Source organism: Saccopteryx bilineata, chromosome X, assembly GCF_036850765.1.
Source record: "Saccopteryx bilineata isolate mSacBil1 chromosome X, mSacBil1_pri_phased_curated, whole genome shotgun sequence".
NCBI lineage: Eukaryota > Metazoa > Chordata > Mammalia > Chiroptera > Emballonuridae > Saccopteryx > Saccopteryx bilineata.
In genome coordinates, this window is record NC_089502.1 from 58,531,481 (window position 1) to 58,553,267 (window position 21,787).

Consider the following 21,787-nt stretch of genomic DNA (forward strand, 5'->3'; position numbering starts at 1 on the left):
CACATGCAGGAGTCTGTCTGACTGTCTCTCCCCATTTCCAGCTTCAGAAAAATACAAAAAAATAAAAAATAAAAATAATGTTGAACAAGAGAAAGATAGATATTTGAATATTGATTATTCCTGTCTGGTATTAGAATACTGTATACATGATGCAAGATTAAAAAAAGCTGAAAGTCACTCATATAGATATATAGATATATAAATATACACATACATACATTCCTGTCTTCAAATAATTAAACATTTCACTTGGTATATTTGCAAGAGGCTGAGGACATTTCAAAAGATTCTATATGAGGAAAACCAGGGGAAAAATAACCGCATGAATTGCAAAACAGTATAACTAGCCTCAAAGATGCTAATTCAGGTCCAGGGGGATCTAATCAACCTCCTTGTTGAAGTAAAGATAAAACCGTTTTGACAGCAAATGCTAATCTGATAAAATGAAATTTTCAATTACTCTAAGAACATCCGGTCCATGCTACCATTTCTGGAAAGCAGCAGCATACTGCTTTGCAATGTCACAAAATCTTCTCCATTGAGAACTCCCTATTTTGCCAAGAGACTAATTGAAATGAGTGTTTGGAAATTTAGTAAGGTGAGAGATGAGTCGGGAAATAAGTAAAAGGATAAAGAAGGGATGTTCAGTCACTGAATTATAATTTCATTAAAAGACTATAGGAAATGAAATTACACATTATTGGTATGGTGTTAAAAGTGTAAGTATCTTAATACACCTGTGGTTGAAACTAGAATATGCATAGTATGCAGCCTACAGAACATTTTCATGGCTAATTTGTAACAGCAGTTGCTTTAGGCACAGATCAAGTTCTTTAAATCTGTTTTACACAACAAACATGTTAAATGATATTCAGGTGGTGAAACTAGCAAATAAACAAGTTAGTAAAGTGCAGTAGAACCTACACTTCCAGAAATAAAGTAATCATTATATTGCATTTGGGTGTATTTGGATGTCAAAAGCAGATACATGTTATTGCAAAATTCTGTATATTGCTCCCATTTGGTATCAATTAGCATGATAAGGACACCAATTCAGTGTTGTAGTGAACTTCAAGTCAGGTGCATTATAACCCTGATAGGAAGAGATTCGAGCCCAGTGATACCCCCACTTGTGCAACAAACCCAGGACTGCCCTACTTGTCAGTTACTCTTGTTAGAGATTGCAGAAATTATCGTCCCTGTCTGAAGGTAGTCATTTTAACAAATCACTTGAATTTAGGGAAGGAAGGCATTGGTTAAAATACTTGAATGTGATTCCCAAACTCAGCATCAAATCACCTCAGAAACTAAACCAGGTGATAAAATCTGCTGAGTGACAACATTACTTGTTTTCAAGGCACTCTGAAAACTGCAAAGAAATAGCATTCCAAAAAGTGTCATATACCAGCAGAAAGTATAGGATAAAGAATTTCCCATCACCCTCTTTTCTGGGAACAAGAACTATGGTAATAAGGACAAGCTGAAATGTATTAATTCAAAGGAACTACAAATGATAAATGAATTTGTAATGTAATCACCTGGCAACCAGGAATCCCAGTTCAACCAGTTCATCAACCCACTGACCTGGTTTTAGGCATGTAGAGAATAATACCAGGATTTATAATAATCCAGAAAGCATGGATTCCTGACCCAGGTCATGGATGTGTTTGGTGGAAGCAATCAAAATGCAATCCAAAATCAAGTGGCTAAACCCCTAACTCTTGCCCTTTTAGTGCAAAAGCCTTCCACCCATTCTCATTGCTTGGTTGAATATGGAGATTCTGGGTTCCCAACCCTAGAAATGTGTTCCCAAAGAAGAGTGCTGAAAATTAAAGAATTTAAGCTTTTGTTTTAAGAGTCACAAAGCACCCTTGACATTCACGCAGAACATTCTTTTACTATAGTAAAGTTGTAAGAACAAAGCCCATAAAATCTTTTGGCAGTGTGAAGAATCACTGGGCCCAGATGTCTCAGAAAGCTAGAGCAGACAGAGTTTGTACCTTTTCCTCAAACACTAGGAACACAATATTAGCTCATTGAACAACCTGTTCCTGCTCAAGGAAAAAATCAACAGATGCAGAAAATTATCTTTATTTTGAAAATCCTAAGATTCTCTATCAATCATGTGTCCGCATATGTGCAAAGAAGGATGCTGTGCTAATATCTAACTTAGAAACATCACAGAGAGAGCTACAGACATGCAATCCTAGGTGAGCCAAACTCCCCAAAACAAAGATGTAACGTACACTCTATTGGGTATATGAGGCCCAACTTTGGAGTGGTTCTGACAGAGCCAGAAGAAATAACATCAGGATCAAAGTTAGTCTGACAAAGTCGTTGCAACCTTTGCTCTTCTTCAGAGACATCTACTCATATCTTAAGAGTAGCTCACCGCTGAAACTCCCAGAATTTCAGGGCATTTGGGTTTGAGATGCCCATCACAGAATCAATGAACCAAAAAGACTTGGAACTATTTTTTCTTCCCTAGGAAAAGTCTAGAGGAGATTTAATTTTTCCTCCTTAACTTTCTAAACGGGTAGTCCTCAGAAACTACAATAGCGTATTGCCCTAGATTGAATCTAACTAAAACTATTCTAGTTTGAATTGTTACAAGATCAGGCATGCATGGTAAATTAATTCAGTGATTGCCTTTCAACCACTGTGCCTTATGATAAAAAAAATTATTATGTGAATCCAGGTTTGAGATAGTAAAATGCTAAAAAATGTCAATTGTTGAAATTGTTGCTGTTATTTGAGGTAGCAATAATCAACTCAAGAAAATTGGTGACACAGGTAGCTAGCCAGGGTTGACCTGAGATACAACAATTAAGTATCATTATGGAAAGCTCAGAAGTACTGAGCAATAAGGAAGAACCTCAGATATAGGCAAGACCTAAATTTCCTTTGTGCCTGAACTTTAATGATTCAATCAAATTAAAAAGAACAAATCCAGGGGTTGATTCAAAGTTTAGCCACTGTTGGAATAATGCAAACATTGAAGATACATATATAAAAGTAGAATATTAAGAAAAAAATGTGAAAGTGTTGCCAAAATGAAACAGAAAAAAATGCATGTGTATGGATAATCATTATCTTTTATGTGGAAGTCTTGAGATAATGTCACACATTTACTTTAGAATACTCTCATTATTATACAATCTACACATTATATATACATCCCATTGGTAAGGAACACTCCCTCAGGAAAAATTAACTGCAGTCCACTGATATTGTTTTCCTAGACAAATGTGACAAGAAATTAAAGCAGATGTTCTAGCCAGGCATAAAGTGAGAATCAATTATGACTATTTCCTTCCCTAGAGTCATTTTATTTTAGAGAGCATCTAACTAAAACCCTTTCTGATATAAATGAAATAGCATTTCTTTGAGACACAAGACCAGTAAATGATACATATCAGTCTGTGTCCTGTGGCACACTGCTAATTCGCTGAGAATTAAATTGTCTCTTTTTCAGTTATGTGATTTTTTTTTAACTTTAGTCTTAGTAAGGTTGCCCAGAAAGTATATTATCTCTGCTGATATCACCACTCACTGATTAGGGAAGGCAGCAGTGCACAATCAGTAGTGACCTGTCTATATTATAGACCTTGACACTTGGATCTACTGGGGAGGAATGGATTAGACAATTTAATAAAATCTACAATGACTAATATTTTTTTTCCATAGAAAATATTTTGTTTTGTGGATTGTGCATTTTTTTCCCTTTGGATTCATTTACAAGACCAGAACAAAAGCATTTAATGATGTTTACAGTGAAATGAAACAACTGAAAATCAGCACATAATCACCATATTTTGTTTTCTCATCTTTAAGTCTTTTAGCAGAGGGGCTTCCAGCTGAGTTTGCGTCTAGCTTCTCTCAAGACATAGCCAAGCGTTCTGAAGCTTCACTGAACCTAAACACCAAGCTGATTCATAGCTCTTAATTGAAAAAGACAGGCTGTTCGCCTAGCATGTTTGCAGCAGTAAAACATTGAAAATGACATTTGTGCCCAAGTCCATCTGAACATTCTGCCTTAGCTGAATTCTGCTAATGCTTCCCCCTCCCCTGCTCTGGTTTATGCCTAAAAGAGTCTTAAATACCTCCTCTTGCTAAAGCATGTGTGGCTAAGTTCACAAAAATAGACTCTTCTTCATAACATGAGAATGCTACTCCTGATATGTACTTTGAAGTGTTTTTCACATATACCAGATGTTATACTGAGTCAACTATGCCCTGTTATTTCCTATAACCAATGGCATGGATTTGTGTGGTAATCAAAGAGATCTGGCAAAGCAGTGCCATAAACATAATAGGAAGTCTAGCACTTTCCCTCCTCAGTAAAATGTATGGAATCTGCGGTCAGAGAACGGAGTCTCTCTCTAGACAAAGCCCAATTTGGAAATAAAATCCACTCCTTTAGTCTCATTAGTGCTGGGTTTTATGCAACTTGATTGTTCAGTTAAATTCATGTACTAAATCAAAAGGGACATTTCTCGTGAGAAAGCATCTGCTCATTTCCAATTTGCTCAATGCCGTTATTAATTAGAGAATTTATTATTTTATATATCTGGTCAGCTTTTAAAATGTCTGAATATTATACCATCCCAGAAGACCCATCCAGTAAAGATAAAGAAGGATCTGGTCATGTATCAGGACATCTGAAAACCCTGTAGTAGCTGCTGGGTCATGAGCACAGTGTACACTTCAACAGCACACTCAGTATAGTAAAGTGGTAGAGTACTCCTACAAGCATTTTGGTTTCTTTGGAATCTATGCTTGCAGTTTCCACAAGCAACCCTTACCATGGTCAGGCATCTGAGAACCCATGGAGATCACACTGGTGTTCAGCACATCGTCGATAGCAGTTTCACAATACAGGCCCCGCTGGATGTCATGCTCGCTGTCAGCCTGGTCGCTCCCCTCATGTCCACTATCTCTTTGGCTGTTGGCCTCTATGTCCTTGAAGGTGGAATTGCTGGGTTAAAGAAAGAATGATAATTTAAAACTGCAATAGGCATGATTTTTTAAATCTTTCAGAGCCAGGATGATGTTAGCTCTTGGGTAAAGCCAAAAGTAAATGGATTGCCCAACAGGGTAAGAGGGAGAGAAATTTTGGGTTAAAGACAATGGAACTTTAAATTAGCAGGGAGGTTCCCACTCATGGATGCTGATGCAGCTAATACTTCCATTCACTTATCTTCAATGCATTACTACAGAAAAGGCGGAAGAAGCTGCAAATCTGAAACAACCACCTGCAAACAATATAATTACTTTAGTTGTTTTCCTATTAAAAAGTCAAAGTAAAATAATAATAGCCAATGTTTACTGAGGGATTACCATGCATCAGACACTGTTCTAAGCACTTGACATGAATTAACTTTTTTTTTTAACAAGAGAGAGAGAAACAGACAGACAGACAGGGACAGACAGACAGAAAGAGAAAGAGATGAGAAGGATCGATTCTTCGTTGCAGCATCTTAGTTGTTCACTGATTGCTTCTCATATGTGCCTTGATTGGGGGTTCCAGCTGAGCCAGTGACCCCTTTCTCAAGCCAGCGACGTTGGGCTCAAGCCAGCAACCATGGGGTCATGTCTATGATCCCACACTCAAGCCAGCGACCCTGTGCTCAAGCTGGTGAGCCCGCGCTCAAGCTGGCAACCTTGGGATTTCAAATCTGGGTCCTCAGCATACTAGGCCGACGTTCTATCCACTGTGCCACCGCCTGGTCAGGCTGAATTAACTTTTTTAATCACCACAACTCTATAAGAGAAAATATGTTAATAGATATTCCCATTTACAGGTGAAAAAACAAAAGCACATGGAAGTTAAATAACTTGTGCAAAGTCACATATCCTATAGAAATTTAGCAGATCTATAATCAAACCCGGGTAGTCTAGCTCCAGAGCCTGAACCCTTAACGACTATGTATACTGCCTCTCCAAAAATGTCTACTAATCAACTGAAAAAAATGGAAGTGGCACTACTTGAGGTAACGTAATTAAAATGGAAAGGATTATCAGAATTGGAGAACTTAGGTCAGTTTTAATGGAGAAAGAAAGAGGGACAGATTCAAAGAAAAAGAAGAGAGGCAGGAACTGAGAAGAGGAGAGCTTTGGTGCATGGAAGGTAAGAGAACAAGTTGAACTAGAAAGTGGGCTCCAATAAAACTATGGGTGTAATTATTCTAAAAGCTAGGAAACCTTCAGTTCAAGAGTTTGTGGGTAAATTTTTCTTGCATTTGTTCAATCAATCTACCATACAATGCACTAAGTATACTCTTCAAAAACCTCACACCATTTCTCATGAACTAAACAACAATACATAATGTATTTCCATAGAGGCCCCACCTATTTCTAATACCGTGTGTCCTGACAGAATCTGCAGCTGTGCTACACCATGGACCATAAATTATGCATCTAAAACACCTAGGGAATGGGGAATCCATTCCCTAGTCAGTGAGAAGGCAGCAAAGGCAAATTCAAGAAAAGGTGCTGTTGTCTTATCAAGGGAGGATGGCATGCATGTGAACTAGGACAAGTCCCAACAGACCTACAGTACCTCTGAAAGAGAAGCCTTGTGGAGATGACACTGCAGACTCTCTTGATCTGCTCAACCTCGAACATCCATAAGCCTGGCTCTTTGAGGTTTTGATAAAAACACTCAATACATATGATGAAGAGGTATACCATGAATACAATCGATATATTGTCATTCTCCACACTTGGTTAAAAGAAATCACAGAAAAATTTTAATATATGATCAACCTAGATATAGAGTGCCTGCTGCCCTGAATATGAAAAGATCTAAAGGGTAGTAACTGGAAAGTCATAATTATAAGAAAAATGAAGAGCAAGCGAGTGAAATGTTGTCCTGTTTGCTAATTATTTTCAGAAAGGATAACTGATCATTAATTGTATTAAAAATAAATTCACTCAAAATGGCAACTTGCTCAGTTCCTCCCAACTATGCCATGCAGCTATTCAGTTCTAGGGGCAACAGGATGCAATTCTAGCCAAAAACCAATCATTCTATAACTCTTTAATGGTTAAGAAGACCAATTTGAGATACATGTTTTAAATGTGGCCATCATTTCTAGCTTTATGGCACAGATTTGGGAGCTTCTTATAAATATGTACTTATCCCACTGCTTGAACAGATTCAAAGTTTGTTGTTGTTTTCAAGAAAAAAAATTATCCTGTCCACATGCACCCCCATACCATGGGAGAAAGGAAATTACTTGTCTGGGTGATATTACTAGCTTCTCCGCTTTTATAAGAAATACTAATTTTTTGACCTGCATCAATGGTATCTGAAGCATATGAAAGTTTCTTTAAACCACAACACAGAATTGTTACTTTAAGCCAGAGATTTCAACCCTGAATTGACTGCATTTCAGCAGCTGCCAACACTTGCTTAAGATATATGATGGTGAGGGATAGATAGTCTAAGGACAATGCAATTAACCATCCTGTAGAATAAAGTTTCACAGCCTCAGCACTATTGACATTTTTGCAGCATCACTGGCCTCTACCCACTATGTGCCCCTCCCAGAAGCTGCAAACAAAAATGTCTCTAGATGGTGCCAAATGACCCCCAGGGGAGAACAACTGTTCCTGTGACCTGTTAGATTTCCAGACTAGTGAAAAGAGCACTGAACTTGGAGTCATTAAAAGCCATAGTCTATAACTTCATCTGTGGGAACCTGGGCCTGATATCTAATGTCTTGAAGCCTCAATTTCCTTGTCTATAAATGCATTTGCTAAAATCTCTTTCACAAGGCTATTTTGAGGACTTGATGAAATACTGTTCATGAAAGTTACTTAATACAATCATTACTCCATATGGCAATGTTTTCATTGAGCTACAATGTAATATTATGCCCATAGTCGTTTTATAGGATTGATATAGAAAAATGTATTTGAAGGATGTTTCTATATCTTCCATAAACTATAGTCAAATTTTGTCCACTATGTTCATTTTTTTCTAAAATTCTGAAACAGGAAAAATATTCTTCTGTCAAGTGTATACCCTTTCTTTATTGAAAAGTGAAACTATATGCTCTGTTACACTTATCATTTTTTCTTGACTTCCCCAAAAATTCAAGGTAAATTCAATGTTTATTTGCAGTGAGTTGGATGACAGGGATGTAGCTCCTCCTAATTGGTTTTGGATCTGCCTTTGTAAAATTTGATTATTCTTGTTTATATTCATCTGAATATTATAAACCACCTCAGGGCTTTGGAGTTATAGATAGAGACAGAGAAATAATAAAATAGTAAGGAGTTGACCACTAGGAACTCAGGGACTGGTAGTGTGAGCATAACAAGTCATGCCTCTCGAAAGGAAAAACAAAAGGGTATATTCCTCTCCTCCAAACCTTGGAATAACTAACTCTTTAAAGAATCAGTCTGCCCATCTGACAAAGTAAGTACCACTTATTCTGATCTTGTAAGGACACTTAGTAGCTTAATGAATGGATTTATGTAAGGCAGTTTAAGGTCCAGTTAACAAGATGCTGCAAATTGTAAAATAGCCTGGCAAATAGCTACTCACCCAAAACAAATAATAATTTATGCCAGACATTAAAAAATGCTGATTTCATTTGCTTTAGTACTTGTGTACCCTTTGGGAAATGAAAGACTTGTGAACAAACTTTTGTGGGACAATAAATTAGGGGTATCTGTTTGTAATGGTATTGTAAATGTGAATGTTTCTATTACTTACTGCTCTGGTTGGTCAAAAGAGGGACAGATTTGTTTGAAAACACCCAAAACAAGATTCTGCACATAATAGTTACTCAGAAAATGTTTGATGAATAAACAATGCAATTCCTTAAAATATTAAAAAGTATTGCCAAAAGGCAGAACAATCTGAAAGGAAACAGGTCACATCTTTCTGGTAGGTGACATCACATACCCAGGGAATGCCATATGAGAGTAAAAATTAGAAGGGAATGAAAGTGAAAGAGAAAAAAATAAAGTAGTGTAACTATATTTAAAAAGCATTGGGAGGCCCTGGCCGGTTGGCTCAGCGGTAGAGCGTCAGCCTGGCGTGTGGGGGACCCGGGTTCGATTCCCCGCCAGGGCACATAGGAGAAGCGCCCATTTGCTTCTCCACCCCCACCCCCTCCTTCCTCTTTGTCTTTCTCTTCCCCTCCCGCAGCCAAGGCTCCATTGGAGCAAAGATGGCCCGGGCGCTGGGGATGGCTCCTTGGCCTCTGCCCCAGAGTGGCTCTGATTGTGGCAGAGTGACCCCCCCCCCGGAGGGGCAGAGCATCGCCCCCTGGTGGGCAGAGCGTAGCCCCTGGTGGGCGTGCCTGGTGGATCCCGGTGGGGCGCATGCAGGAGTCTGACTGTCTCTCCCCGTTTCCAGCTTCAGAAAAATACAAAAAAAAAAAAAAAAGCATTGGGAGCATCCCAGAGTGGTTCCTGGACCAACTGTACTTTGAGAGCCTGTGAATACTGGAGATCCTCTAAGAAAAGAGCTAGAAACTTTACATTTAACAAGCCTCCCAAGAGATTCTAATGCACATTAAAGATCAGAAATTGCTGGCTTGAAGGAAAGTTTAGTACTAGTTTTCAATGAAAAATGCTGAGGTTTTCTTCCATTTCTTCATGTGTTCATTCAATAAGCATGTACCAGCATTTTTTTATAGACAAGGCACTATACCAGGTGCTGCAAACCCCCAAGACAATTTGGGTAGAAAAGGAAATCACTATGCATGGTTTAGAAGCCAGTGCTCATTTTTCTTTCCACACTGCTTCAGTACATTGTGCATTTTCTGTGTTACTTTCTTTGAACTACAGCCTCATGCTCTGCTTGATATTGCTCCAAAAACACTGCAGGAGTGGATATCAGACAGCAGCACCGAAAGCAGGCATGGAGAAAGGAAGTGGTGCAGCAAGGGCAAAGTACCACTGTTGGCTTTCCTTGCTCTGAGAAGATAGCAAGGAAACAAACATAGCAGGAAGGAAGTCCATCCAGAAAGAAAAAAATCCTAAACTGTTTTGGCTTCTTAATCTGAGATTCTAATATAAGCCTTGGGTACATCTGCAGTTTGCAACTAACATTCTTGGGGGGAAAAATAAAGAAATATAGCGCTAGATTCCTCTGTGCATATCATTATGTGCAACGTGCCATATATCGTCTTTTTTCTTTTCTGGATTCACTCTTAACCCTACTCAACCTTGATTTGTTCTAGAAGCAATCCTTGCCCTCTGGATTTCTGTTGTTTTAACTGAGGTATATGTGGGAGAGAAAAATAAGCCTGCATGTAAGCAGTCTGACCAAACTAGTTAACAACTGCTGGAGAATGCCAACCAAAACCCCAAGAAGAATCCTTGGATGAGTAGAAAGTGAATAGAGGAAGAGAAAATGGATAGGAAAGGAGTTTTCAAAATTGACCTGAAATTGGATTAGCACTCAAAGAAACAGGGACTTGACTGTAAAATTAAAACTGATAATCAGATTCACAATTTCTAGGCCAGGTGCTTTGTCAAGGCATGTAAATGGATCCTCATCAATGTCACCCTGTGAAATTTAATTTTCTAAATTAAAAAATTTTTTTGAATAATACTGGAGCTAAAATCTTTCAACTTCAATTTTGGTTTTATGATGCTGTTATTTCTTTTAAAATAATAAAATAATTAACTCATTCTTTTTAAAATGGGTACTCAAGAAACTACATAGGGCAAGACCCCTTTCAAACTTTGCTGTGAGCTATTTAAACGTGGTTTGCAGAGTTTTATCATCTGGTGATAGCACTCTCTTTTAACAATTCCACACATTTTTTATTTAAAATTTTTAGTCACCAGAAAAGCATAGCACACAAGATTTCTGTATATTTGCAGGTATTGTGGTATTGTGCTTTGTCTAAACTCAGTTGATCCTATCAGTTCCAAGGCCTTTGTGGTTTTTCGAAGCCATCAAATTCCAGAAACAGAATTTGGCAAAAATGCATGTATTCTTGAGCTTTCAGATATTTCCTCTTAATCAACTTGGTCTGCAATAAAAAAACTACTATCTTTTATTTCAGACAACATCAGGAGACATTTCCACTGGAAGCCCAGTAAGTCTAGCTTGTGTCTTTTATGTGTATGTATATGTAAACAAAAATATATAAAGTAATCAATCAAAATTAGATGTTCCTAGTGAGTCCCAAAGCTGCTGTGGAAATATTTGTGTCCCTAAAGCAAAATGTTTAATCATAAGTTTTCATCTCGTCAGCCTGCCTTGTATGTACTTTGGATATTCAGAGCTGACTTAAGATGGTGAGGGTCCCCAGGAGTCTTAGCTCTCTACTATGATATGAAAATCAGGCTTATGCTAGCAGTTTAACCTGGTCATAGAATTCCCAGGCACCCAGAGCTAGCCTAAGGGACCTGTGAGAATAAGGCAAGGCTGTGTCTTTACCAGAAGTTTAAAAAGAAAGAGCATTACTTTACATCCTTGTAACTATTCTGTAACTACAAAATTGTACTCGATCACATAGTCCTCACTGGAAATATCAGTGGGATCACTTTGTAAAGTATATGATTGTTTAGTCCCTACGCTGTCCACCTAAAACTAGTACAAAATAATATTGAATATAAACTTTAATTGAAAATAAATAAAGAAAACCCAGGGTGAAGAAAAGAACCTTTGAAATAACAGTTGTGAAGCAGAAAACAAAGCAAATTTCTGCTGCAAAATTTATCAGTGTACAAAAAGAAGGTGTTATTTTTTTTCCTCTAAAACAAATTAGCCAGATAATTTTGAATTCCTCTTTTTATGTTGTTGTTTTTTATTCTGTGGGCCAAGAATAAATTCCTCCTACCCTCTCAAAATAAAAAAAAGAAAAAACAAGAAAAAAAAACATCCAAGGTATCAAGCTGTGCTAGGATAGTAATCTTGAGATACTAGTTTTCAGATATTAATGATTATCACTTAAGGTAACAAGTGATTTCAAACCAATAAGGTAAACCTAGCATGTTTTCAGGGGGTACTACAGCACTGATAAACAAACTAGGTATGAAGTAAAATTGTTTGTACAACAAGCTGGTTTATTTCTCAAATTCTACTCCTCTGGTGATATAAATTTATGGGGTTAGAACCAGCGAAATAACAGAATTTTCAGGTTTTCTCTACTGCAGTTCTAACATACCCTGCTTGTGCCTGTATTTCATTTCTATGATTTTAAAAGCACTTTCAGAGTTCACTTTTATCTTCAGAGTAAACCACTGGACCATCAAAAAGGATATTTGCATGGTCTGTACTGGTTTTTCTACACAAGTTCTTGCTTTGCTTAGTTCTCCCTCCTTATAGGTTTTCCTGAACCCCTTGTTTTGCTCCCATTGGGCACCTTGGTGCCCACTACACCAGATGGAATCTTCCTTGGTAGTAATTATCTCTGTATTCACTTATGTGTGGCTTCTGAATAACTGAGTTTTGACTAACAATCACACAAATCTCAACTTTGCTTCATTTAAAACACTTCCAAATATTTTAAAAGCATTGAATCAGACAAAGCTCTTTTCTTTCCCTTTCTTATCTACAAAGTGTTTTAAAGATAATGAATTAGTTTATTTGTCATCAAAATATCTTCAAAATAATTTCAAAATTGTCAAAATAACTAACAATAATCTTGAAATTAACTAAAGTTCCACAAGAGAAAATGTTTAATACTTCTTTATTTAAAGTGAAGACCAACGAGAATTTTGACATGATTTTCAAAATATCTGTTCTCTAATATTATAAGGTTTCTAAATCATCACATCAAACTGTATTTTAATATGATGCCAATTTTATCTTTTAATTTGTGTTAAGTATGCATTTAAATGTAAAGAAATATGATAAAATGCCAAAAGTGATTATTTTGGGGTAGTAGAATTGCCAGTGATTTTTACAATTTTCCATTTATTTGAGTGGGGAGAGGTGGGGAAAGAAAGAGAAAGAGAGAAAGAAAGAGAGAAAGAGAAAGAGAGAGAGAGAGAGAAAGAGAGAGAGAGAGAGATTGAAAATCAGCTCTTCCTTCCACTTAGTTGTCCCATTTAGTTGTGTGCTCACTGATCACTTCTCCTACGTGCCCTGACCGAAACTGAACCATGACCCACCACCTGCCCAGGGTGCCAGTGATTTTTATTTAGCTTTTCATGCTTTTCTGAACTTTTTAAATACCCTCCCATAAGCAGATGGGTATTCATTTTAAAATCGGAAAAAGGCACCCTTAAAAAACTTAATCTCTTTTGCTTTTTATATTAAATCAAACTTAGTTGTAAAAACAAGCAATCAAACCAACATACCTTCTCATTAAATAGGCTCGTCTGCTCATATAGCTGGATTCAAAAGAAAAGCTTTCAATCTGCAATGCAGAAAAAAAAAAGATTAAAAAGTTATACGAATGATTCATGGAAAGAGCCAAACTGTCTAATATAAGGGAAATCTCTCTGTTGGGCAGGAAGCAATGAATGAATCAAAACTAAGGCATAGTTGGGCAACAGCCTGAGGGATGCCTGCTATCTCTCTAGGGCTCTGGGATTCTATGGTGCATTTCTCACTTGCAGACCAAGATGAACTTGACACAAGTATCCCCTAGAATAGGCCTGGCTACTGACCCTGCAACCTCTTCGGGGAATATATAAATAACATGGCCTATTATGGGTCTGTGTTACTTACATCAAGTGTTCTTGCTCACACTGATTTACGGTGAGTGTTCAAACCCAATTCCTGTGCCTTGAAAGAATACATTTCTTTTACACTTCAGATGAAACAAAGAATGATACTCAGACCACCAGAAAGAAGGAAATAATCTTTTTAAATTTTTTTATTGATTTTTAGAGAGAGGAGAGAGGGAAGGGGGAGAGAAGTGGGAAGCATCAACTTGTAGTAGTTGCTTCACGTATGCGCCTTGGCCTAGCAAGCCCAGGGTTTCAAACTGGCAACTTTGGGATTCCAGGTTGACACTTTATCCGCTATGCTACCACAGGCCAGGCAGAAATAATCGTTTTAAATGAATATTTTGTATATCTTAAGCCAGTAGTTCTCACCCCCAAATGCACATTAGAATCAGCTAGGAAATTTGGGAGGAGGTGTCTTTGTTGTTAAAATGCTGTTGCTAAGGTCCCATCCCAACAGATCCTGAAGTAATAGGCCTAGAGATATTTTTTTAAAAGCTTTCCAAGTAATTCCAATGAACATTTAGAGTGGAGAACTGCCCTCAGCAAAGGACTAGCTACAGGCCTTTTAGCCTGATGTGCTGTGTTTTCAAAGGCAAGCCCAGCTGTTTAGAAAATGGCACCTCTTCTGTCATATTATCTGCCAAAGTTATCTCAATATAGAATACAGAACCACAGCACAGATACACTTTTTAAGAAATAATAAAAGACCTTTTCTTTTTTGCATGAATGTATTGGCTCTTGTTTAGCCCTATTTAATCAAAACTTGCTTCACATTATTCCAATCCCCTCTAAGTATTCTAAAAAACATGCAACATTTGGAAAAAATTTTTTCTCTAAATATTACATTAATTTGACTAGGAAATGCCCCCCCACATACAATTAGATAGCCAAGTTAACATAGGAACACAGCAAGAAGACAAGAACAATATTTGTTTCTGAAAAATGTAATTTTTACATTAAAAATGGGTCTAGAACAAACTTTTATTTTAAGTCTCAGTGGTAATGAGTCACTTTCTCATCATTTAATATCTCTCTCCCAAATCCTCTGTCTAATTAGAAGACTAGGAATTCACTGAAAGCAGACTTCTCACTTGGCTTAGGTTTAACAAAATCTTGACTTTCTGAAAACTTAAAGAATAAATACTTCTCGACACTTGCATTTTTTAGATAGCTTAAGGCATTCCCCCATAAGGACTAAAATTATTAAAATCCTAAGCATTCTGCCTTGTGTATAAAGCGTACCTCATAGTTGTTTACTGGTTACTTAGGGGCACCTTTCTGAACATCAATCATTATACCATGCAGGTTTTGCCCTTATATTTACTCACTCAAAGTGCTATGTTTTTTTTAAAAAATAAAAATTTGCCTTTAATTTTTAACCTATATTCACTACCAACTTACTATTTAACACTCAGTATTGTTACTTCTCAGAGTTATTACTAAATCAAAAAGTTTCTCATCCATTTCAAGTTTGATACTTCTATCCTACTGTGTTCTTCAAAGCTATATAGTAATATTTATTAGAATGGTCTAGGAAATAAGAATTAAGTTCTCAATAGAGAGCTGAGATATTGTTGTTTCAAGAGGGAAATTACATGCTCTCTAATATAAAGATTTTTGTATAATATTTTGTGTTTTGCTGTTTCTTTGTTTGTTTGTTTTTTCCACCTTGAAAGTCTTTTTTGCTTATTTTCTATTTCTATTTCAGCTCTCTTCTGGATATATGATGTTTCTAATTAAATATTTTAGTGGGTGGTATGTTATAATGTCTCTCTGTTAATAAGTTTAGTGCATCAAAATTGAAATAATTTCACTTTGTCAGCCCCCCTAGTTATCAGAATGCCCTACTTTAATTGTCATTTTGCATTACTTTTAAAGTTCACTGAATTGTGCCCTAGTCTCTTGGAAGAGTGACTGTTACTCTCCCAGAACCACATTCATCACCAGGAGAGACTTCAACCCTGAAGGAGAAAGAAACCCAGTAAGTGCAGATATCCAGGATTAGAATATTTGCCCAGTAGCACAAATAGTTAGCTAAAAAGGTTTGCAGACACTGAGATTAAAACACTGATTCCTCAAGACTTTAAGTTTTTATTTGAAAATGAACAGCTATTTTAAATTACACTTTAAGTTCCATCGAACTGAAAAGCATTATAACTGCAATCTGTTAATTGTTTTAATTTTTAACTCTTAGTCATTTTAACAATATAAACAAGAAAGCTGGAATCCCAAATCAAATGCATAGCAGAGTGATTTCAAATTGTTGGTCCTTTACTTAACTACTGACATCTAATAATAATAATTGTTCTTATTATTTTAATCAATGATGAAAAGAACCATAACCTTTTCTAAAAGTGAATGCTGTTTTAGGTGTTCAAATGGCATCTCCTCACAAAGAAGTTTTTAAAAAATGAATTAAAAAATGGCTTTTTTCTTGCGTCTTATCCCCAGCATATAAAAATTAAAATGTAAATTCTATATAAAAATAAAGCCAACATGCCTCTAGCTAGAATGTATATTCAAAGACTCATGCATCCAAACAATAACAGCTGAAGCAGGAATTAGTGAAGATGAAATAAAAGGCATCATCTCCAGAGCTGTCATCACTCCATAGCTCATATTTGCCTGAACTTGAAACCAAGCCAAGTAAGCTCCCACTGAACATGCTTACACACACCCCAGCCCTAAGTCACACATACACACACACAAACAAACATTTGATTACAGTAAGCGATGTGCTGCAGTGGAGTGACCTGGATTCCCTCCCTCTGTTTGTCACCGACTTAATGATAGCCTTGAATAAGTCACTTTATCCTTCAAGGCCTTAATTTATCCATCTATTAGATGAAGAGATAAACTCAAATGGTGTCAATGCTTCCTCCAAGCTCCAAAAATTCTAGGATTCTAAAACAAAATGGCTTTTATTAATTCATTTATCCATTCAATAAACATAACCCAAGCACTGAAGAAAGCACTGAATGAAAAAAAGACATAGACTGTACCCACAAGGAAGTCACAAACTAATGAACCTCCTATCAGAAGTGGTTAAAATGTCAGGCATTCAGAAGAACATGAAATATAAACTGATACATACACAGACACGTACATACACACACAGATTGGCATATACTTACCTGAAGATACATGCATATACTTGTATACCAGCTACTACAATGCAACTTGGAGAATTATATTGTTATTTTATAGAGCTAAATAGCACCCTAATAACTGGATGAGAGTAGATGACTCACATCAGAGGATTTGGCCTTTATATTTGTTACACATATAAACCCACATCACAAATACAGGGAACCTCCCTCTCCTATCAAATGAGTTATAAAATTCTTGAAGTTCTTAAAAATAGCTTATGTATATGGTCCTCCGGCTCCATTCCCACAGTCTTCATCACCTTACCACTGTTTCTTCATCTGTATTTACCCTTGCTCTAACCCATTCTGTAACATGATATGTGGATAACCTTTCTCGCCCACTATTTTCATCACAGCATTTCTCTTTTCATGAATTCAAATAACCTTTACCATAGGCCATTGTTGCATTTAACATTAAAGTCTAAATCAAATCTTTAGTTGAATGGTTATCCAATACAAGTCTTCTACTTTCCCCATTTCTAGTTTCCCTCATTTCCAATATAGCTACATCATTGACCATTCCAAATTGCTTAGCTTTTTCTCAGCACTTTGTGTACAGGCTGTGCAACATAAGTATGTTTACGTATTTTCTCAGGTTCTATGATAACTTTCTGTGTAGTATAACAGGTCATTCTCTAACTAGATTGAAAGCTCTCTTGCCATAATGCTGGACACTTAGCCGGTATTCATGTTATCAATGAATGACCAGAAAAGAGGTAGAAGTTAATAATGAGGCTAACTATCACACAATTAAAGCAAATAACCAATTCTGTTAAGCTAAAGTGGTCCTGTTTCTTCAGAAAGCGTCCTTCTGCATATTGTATTCTGTAATTACAATTCGTTGTCTGTACTTACTCCCAACTATTACCTTATAGATACACAGTAGTCTGGATATAACTACCAGGAATAAAAGAACATAGTTAGGTATTTTCTACCCATCTAAATCTATCAGTTCTGCCATATCTCCAAGAATGACAGTAGTGACACAAGAAATTTCCAAACCAGAGTAGGTAAAATTTCTGTAAGACAATAGGCTTTGCCAGATTTAGAGACCTCTGATGCAAAGATTACCAGTGTGGCAGCTACTTTTCTACATGTAGAAAACAATTCTAGGATTCCAGAGGTTTTCTAACAGGGCTATCACTGGGAAACACAGGCCATGTGGTTAATATCCAAGAAGCCAAATTTAAAGGGTTTCACTCTTTGGTGACTTTATCATCACTCTTAAATTTCTATGACACCATTTATGTAATCAGACTACCTGGAGGTGACAAAGGCTGCCTAGGAAAAGTGCTTTTCTGCCCTCATTTTTGATTGGGTCAAGTCAGGCCTTTAGAAGAGCAACCCAGTTGCAAATTTTACTACAAAGACTTCCTTGACAAACCTGTCAGCTTTCAGGAATCCATGCAATTCAGAGATAAGGAGCTGCTAAAAGGCCAGGCTAAGTACCATGCCATTAAATAGATAAGTAATATCTTCTGAATAAGGATCTGAGGTGCTTTTCTATGTCCCTTGTGGGGCATAGTGCACTCTAAAATAGTCTGCTTATAAAACAAAAAAAACCTCTCAAAACAGAAACAAACTTACAGATACAAAGAATAAATTGATGGTCACCAGATATGAAGGGGTTGTGGAACTGGATAAAAATGGTGAAGGGATTTAGGAGTATAAATTTCCAGTTATAAAAATATTCATGGAGATGTTAAGCAGAGCATTGGGAATATAGTCAATAACATTGTAGTAACTATATATGCTGTCAGACAAGTAGTGGACCTGTTGGGAGGATCACTTCACAAAGTATATAAATGTATAATCACTATGTTGTACATCTGAAACTAAAATAATATTGTATATCAACTAAATTTTTTAATTAAAGAAAAAAGTAAAACATAACCTAGATTCTGTTTGAAAAAAGAAATTATAATATATGTCAGAAAAATATTCAACTAAAATTTTTATTTGTACTTTTACTTGAATTTTATTGGGGTGGCACTGATTAGCATAATTATACAGGTTTCAGGTACCCAATTCCACAACACATGTGTTCACCTTTTCAATTGTGCTTTTTGTGTCCTCTTTAAGAAATTTGCCACTACCCAAAATTAGTAAAGATAGTCTCCTAAAAAATTCATAGTTTTTCTTTTAAATTAGATCTATAATCCATCACAACTTTTTTATTGATGGAATGAAGTAATAATTGAGCTTTTTAAAATTCCATGTAGATATCCAGTTGTCACAGGAAAACTTATTTTCAAAATACCTACCTTTCCCCCAGTTAAATTGCCTTGGCATCTTTGCCTCTCATATTTCATTGTGAAACACTAAAAAGGCAGGCATAAAGTTCCCTGTGCATTGCTATGGCTTTTGGACCAATGGTTTTGCTGTATAGTGATTGAGTATTAAGTCAGGCTTTCAATTGGTGGTTGTGTTAAGTGTCAATGTCATAGGTCTTAATTTGGGGGTCTTCTAGTGTCTCCAAAGGAAAACCCAACATCCTCTTGCTTAATAGTATAAGCCTTGTTTCAGGCATTCTAAGAGCTAGGTGAGGAAAAGAATGAACTCATTCAAGTTCCTAATTACTGATAGGAAGAATGAGACAAAAAAGGGACTATGAGTTCTCTTTTCACTGCAATCTTTCTCTTTCTTTATGCCTGATGAGTCAGATCCACTTTGATTTAACTAAATAAACAAATAAATTTTTCATGTTCCTTTGGGTTGGAGGAAAGAGCAACCACGAGATGGGAAGGATTGCTCTAACTTTTCTTTGACAGAATTCTAACCTATCCTCCTGTTTTTAGTCTAATTATTTACATCTGATTCTTCAGCCTTTCCAAGGATCTTAAGGACCACCAAATTGGCTTATTTTTGGTATTTCCCTTCGTACTTATGCAATTTTCACTCTCCAAAGTTCTTGCTTTTCTACTGTGTTCAGATATTATGCAGTTGTGTTACACAAGTCTCTTAATTTAATTGAAGACAAGTTTCTATTTAATAAAAAGCTCTCAGAAATAAGTTAATTCCTATTTTATGTACAAATACAAAATCAAGAAGATCTCTCAATGTGGATAAAAGTAGCTTAAGAGCAAATAAAATTATGAATCCAATCACGTGAGTCACACTATTTCAACCTACATATATGAAACTCAACCTGAGAAGTAAATAGCTATCAATGATACTTGCCAGTGAAACAAACCCTGGAGTCCAATAACCATTTTCAAATAACACATCAAAGCTATTTTTTCAGGTACAGAGTGTCTTTTATACCCAAGTATCAAAGTACTTTACAAGCAGGTGCTAACTGTTATTCCTCTTTTAAACAGCCACGAAAATAAACACAGAAGTTAAGTGCTATAGCTATATTAAATACTGACTAAGATAGAACATGCCACAAAAATAAGGACAACAAGAAAAATCCCTAGGAGCACGTCTTGGTATTAACCACTACAGAGATGGAAAGCAAATACAAGATGGTAATAACAGGGAAGTGATTAGCCTGCTTTATACCTATTTTTCTTAGAATGGCTTTCTTGGCTACTTTCAGTGACTAGGTCAGGAGAGTATAATCTAGCAGGAAGGGCAAAGATAAACTTGGTTCACATTGACTGAAGATGGTTCTTCAGACCTAGCTGGAGGGCCTCATTGCATAGCTCAAAGGATCAAGAAATGAACCACTTTCTTCCCTAGAACCTTGCTGACCATTTCAATTGTCCTTTAAAGACATTGGACAGTATTTTTACAGTGTGACCTAAGATGACTAGTGATGACTTAAGGGGTATCTCCTATTTCAGAAGCTACAATTTTGTACAACTGGTACAACTGACAATAAGAAACCAATAGAAGACCTTCCACAAGCAATGGCACAGGAAATCACAGTATGGGCTCTTCCGAATCCAGCCAATCTGTGAACCCTTATGGCTCGGAGAAGGCCCAGAACTCCCAGAATCTGAGCAGGTCCATTCTTTTCCACTAAATTACACAGTGTTTCCATAAAGTCATGGAGCACTTTTGACCAGTCACTGGAAAGCAACAAAAGACGATAGAAATGTGAAATCTGCACCAAATAAAAGGAAAACCCTCCCTAGGAGTCTTAGGTTCTTATTTTGACTCTGCCAATTCTTGGCAATATTAATTATTTCTTCAGATCATGATAGAGGCTTCAGTTGCTCTACTGCTAAATGTAGTCATTTTAAAGGTTCTTGAAATCATTAGTGCAATCTGACAATTCTATGCTGTCCACTGCAGGGTTTGAAAAATTCTTTTGGGGGCTCATGACTATCACAGAATCATAACCCTATAGAACATTAAAACACAAGACCTTAGAGTATATCTAATATCTCTCTCTCTCTCTCTCTCTCTCTCTCTCTCTCTCTCTCTCTCTCTCTTTCTCTCATACACTCACATACACACACATACTATTCTGAAGACAACAAAACAGGCTCAGGGAAGCTCACAACTTCCAAAGCAGCACAGCTGGTTATTAGAAACCCAAGCATGGGTTTAGAACTCAGCTTGTCTTACACCCAGTCCAGGGTTAATCCCTCTTCTTTCACCCAGTTCCTTCCTGTTACGTCTCCTAAGAAGTTTCAGAAACATAAAACAATATGCTCTCAGTTTCATCAACTAAATTTGTCATGGGAGAAAAAAATGAAATTAAGTGCAAATTATGTTTGTAAATCATTTCTTATTAATATCCTATTATTAAGAAAAGTATCTGTATGAAGAGAATGTATGATCCATCCAAGGAAACAGACTGCCTTTAGCTTAGTGATTGGGAGAAAGTTCAATGATAAAGCTCTGTGAAATACAGCTTCATTCTAGCAAATGACTTGCTTTGTTGCCACTTAAATTGCTCATCTATAATTGCTAGAAATAAACTGCAATCAAAATACAGTATGTATCTGCTATTAGTTTTGCCCACTGGGGATTGTTTGTTCATAGTGAAATTATCCAAAAGGTAAATTTGTTCATTTTTACTGCCT

The 21,787-nt window shown here is 36.5% G+C and overlaps 1 protein-coding gene across 2 annotated transcripts in view; it reads right to left on the reverse strand.

The window, feature by feature from the left end:
• Positions 1-21,787, reverse strand: part of PCDH19 (protocadherin 19) — a 90,546-nt gene that overhangs the window by 25,652 nt on the left and 43,107 nt on the right. The window contains exons 3-4 of one of the 2 annotated variants that reach the window (XM_066249275.1): positions 13,285-13,343; positions 4,806-4,978 (exon numbers count right to left, since the gene is read on the reverse strand). In XM_066249275.1, the coding sequence (XP_066105372.1) occupies positions 4,806-4,978; positions 13,285-13,343 (232 nt within the window). The remainder of the gene's footprint in view (positions 1-4,805; positions 4,979-13,284; positions 13,344-21,787) is intronic. The other variant, XM_066249272.1, reaches the window with a different exon arrangement.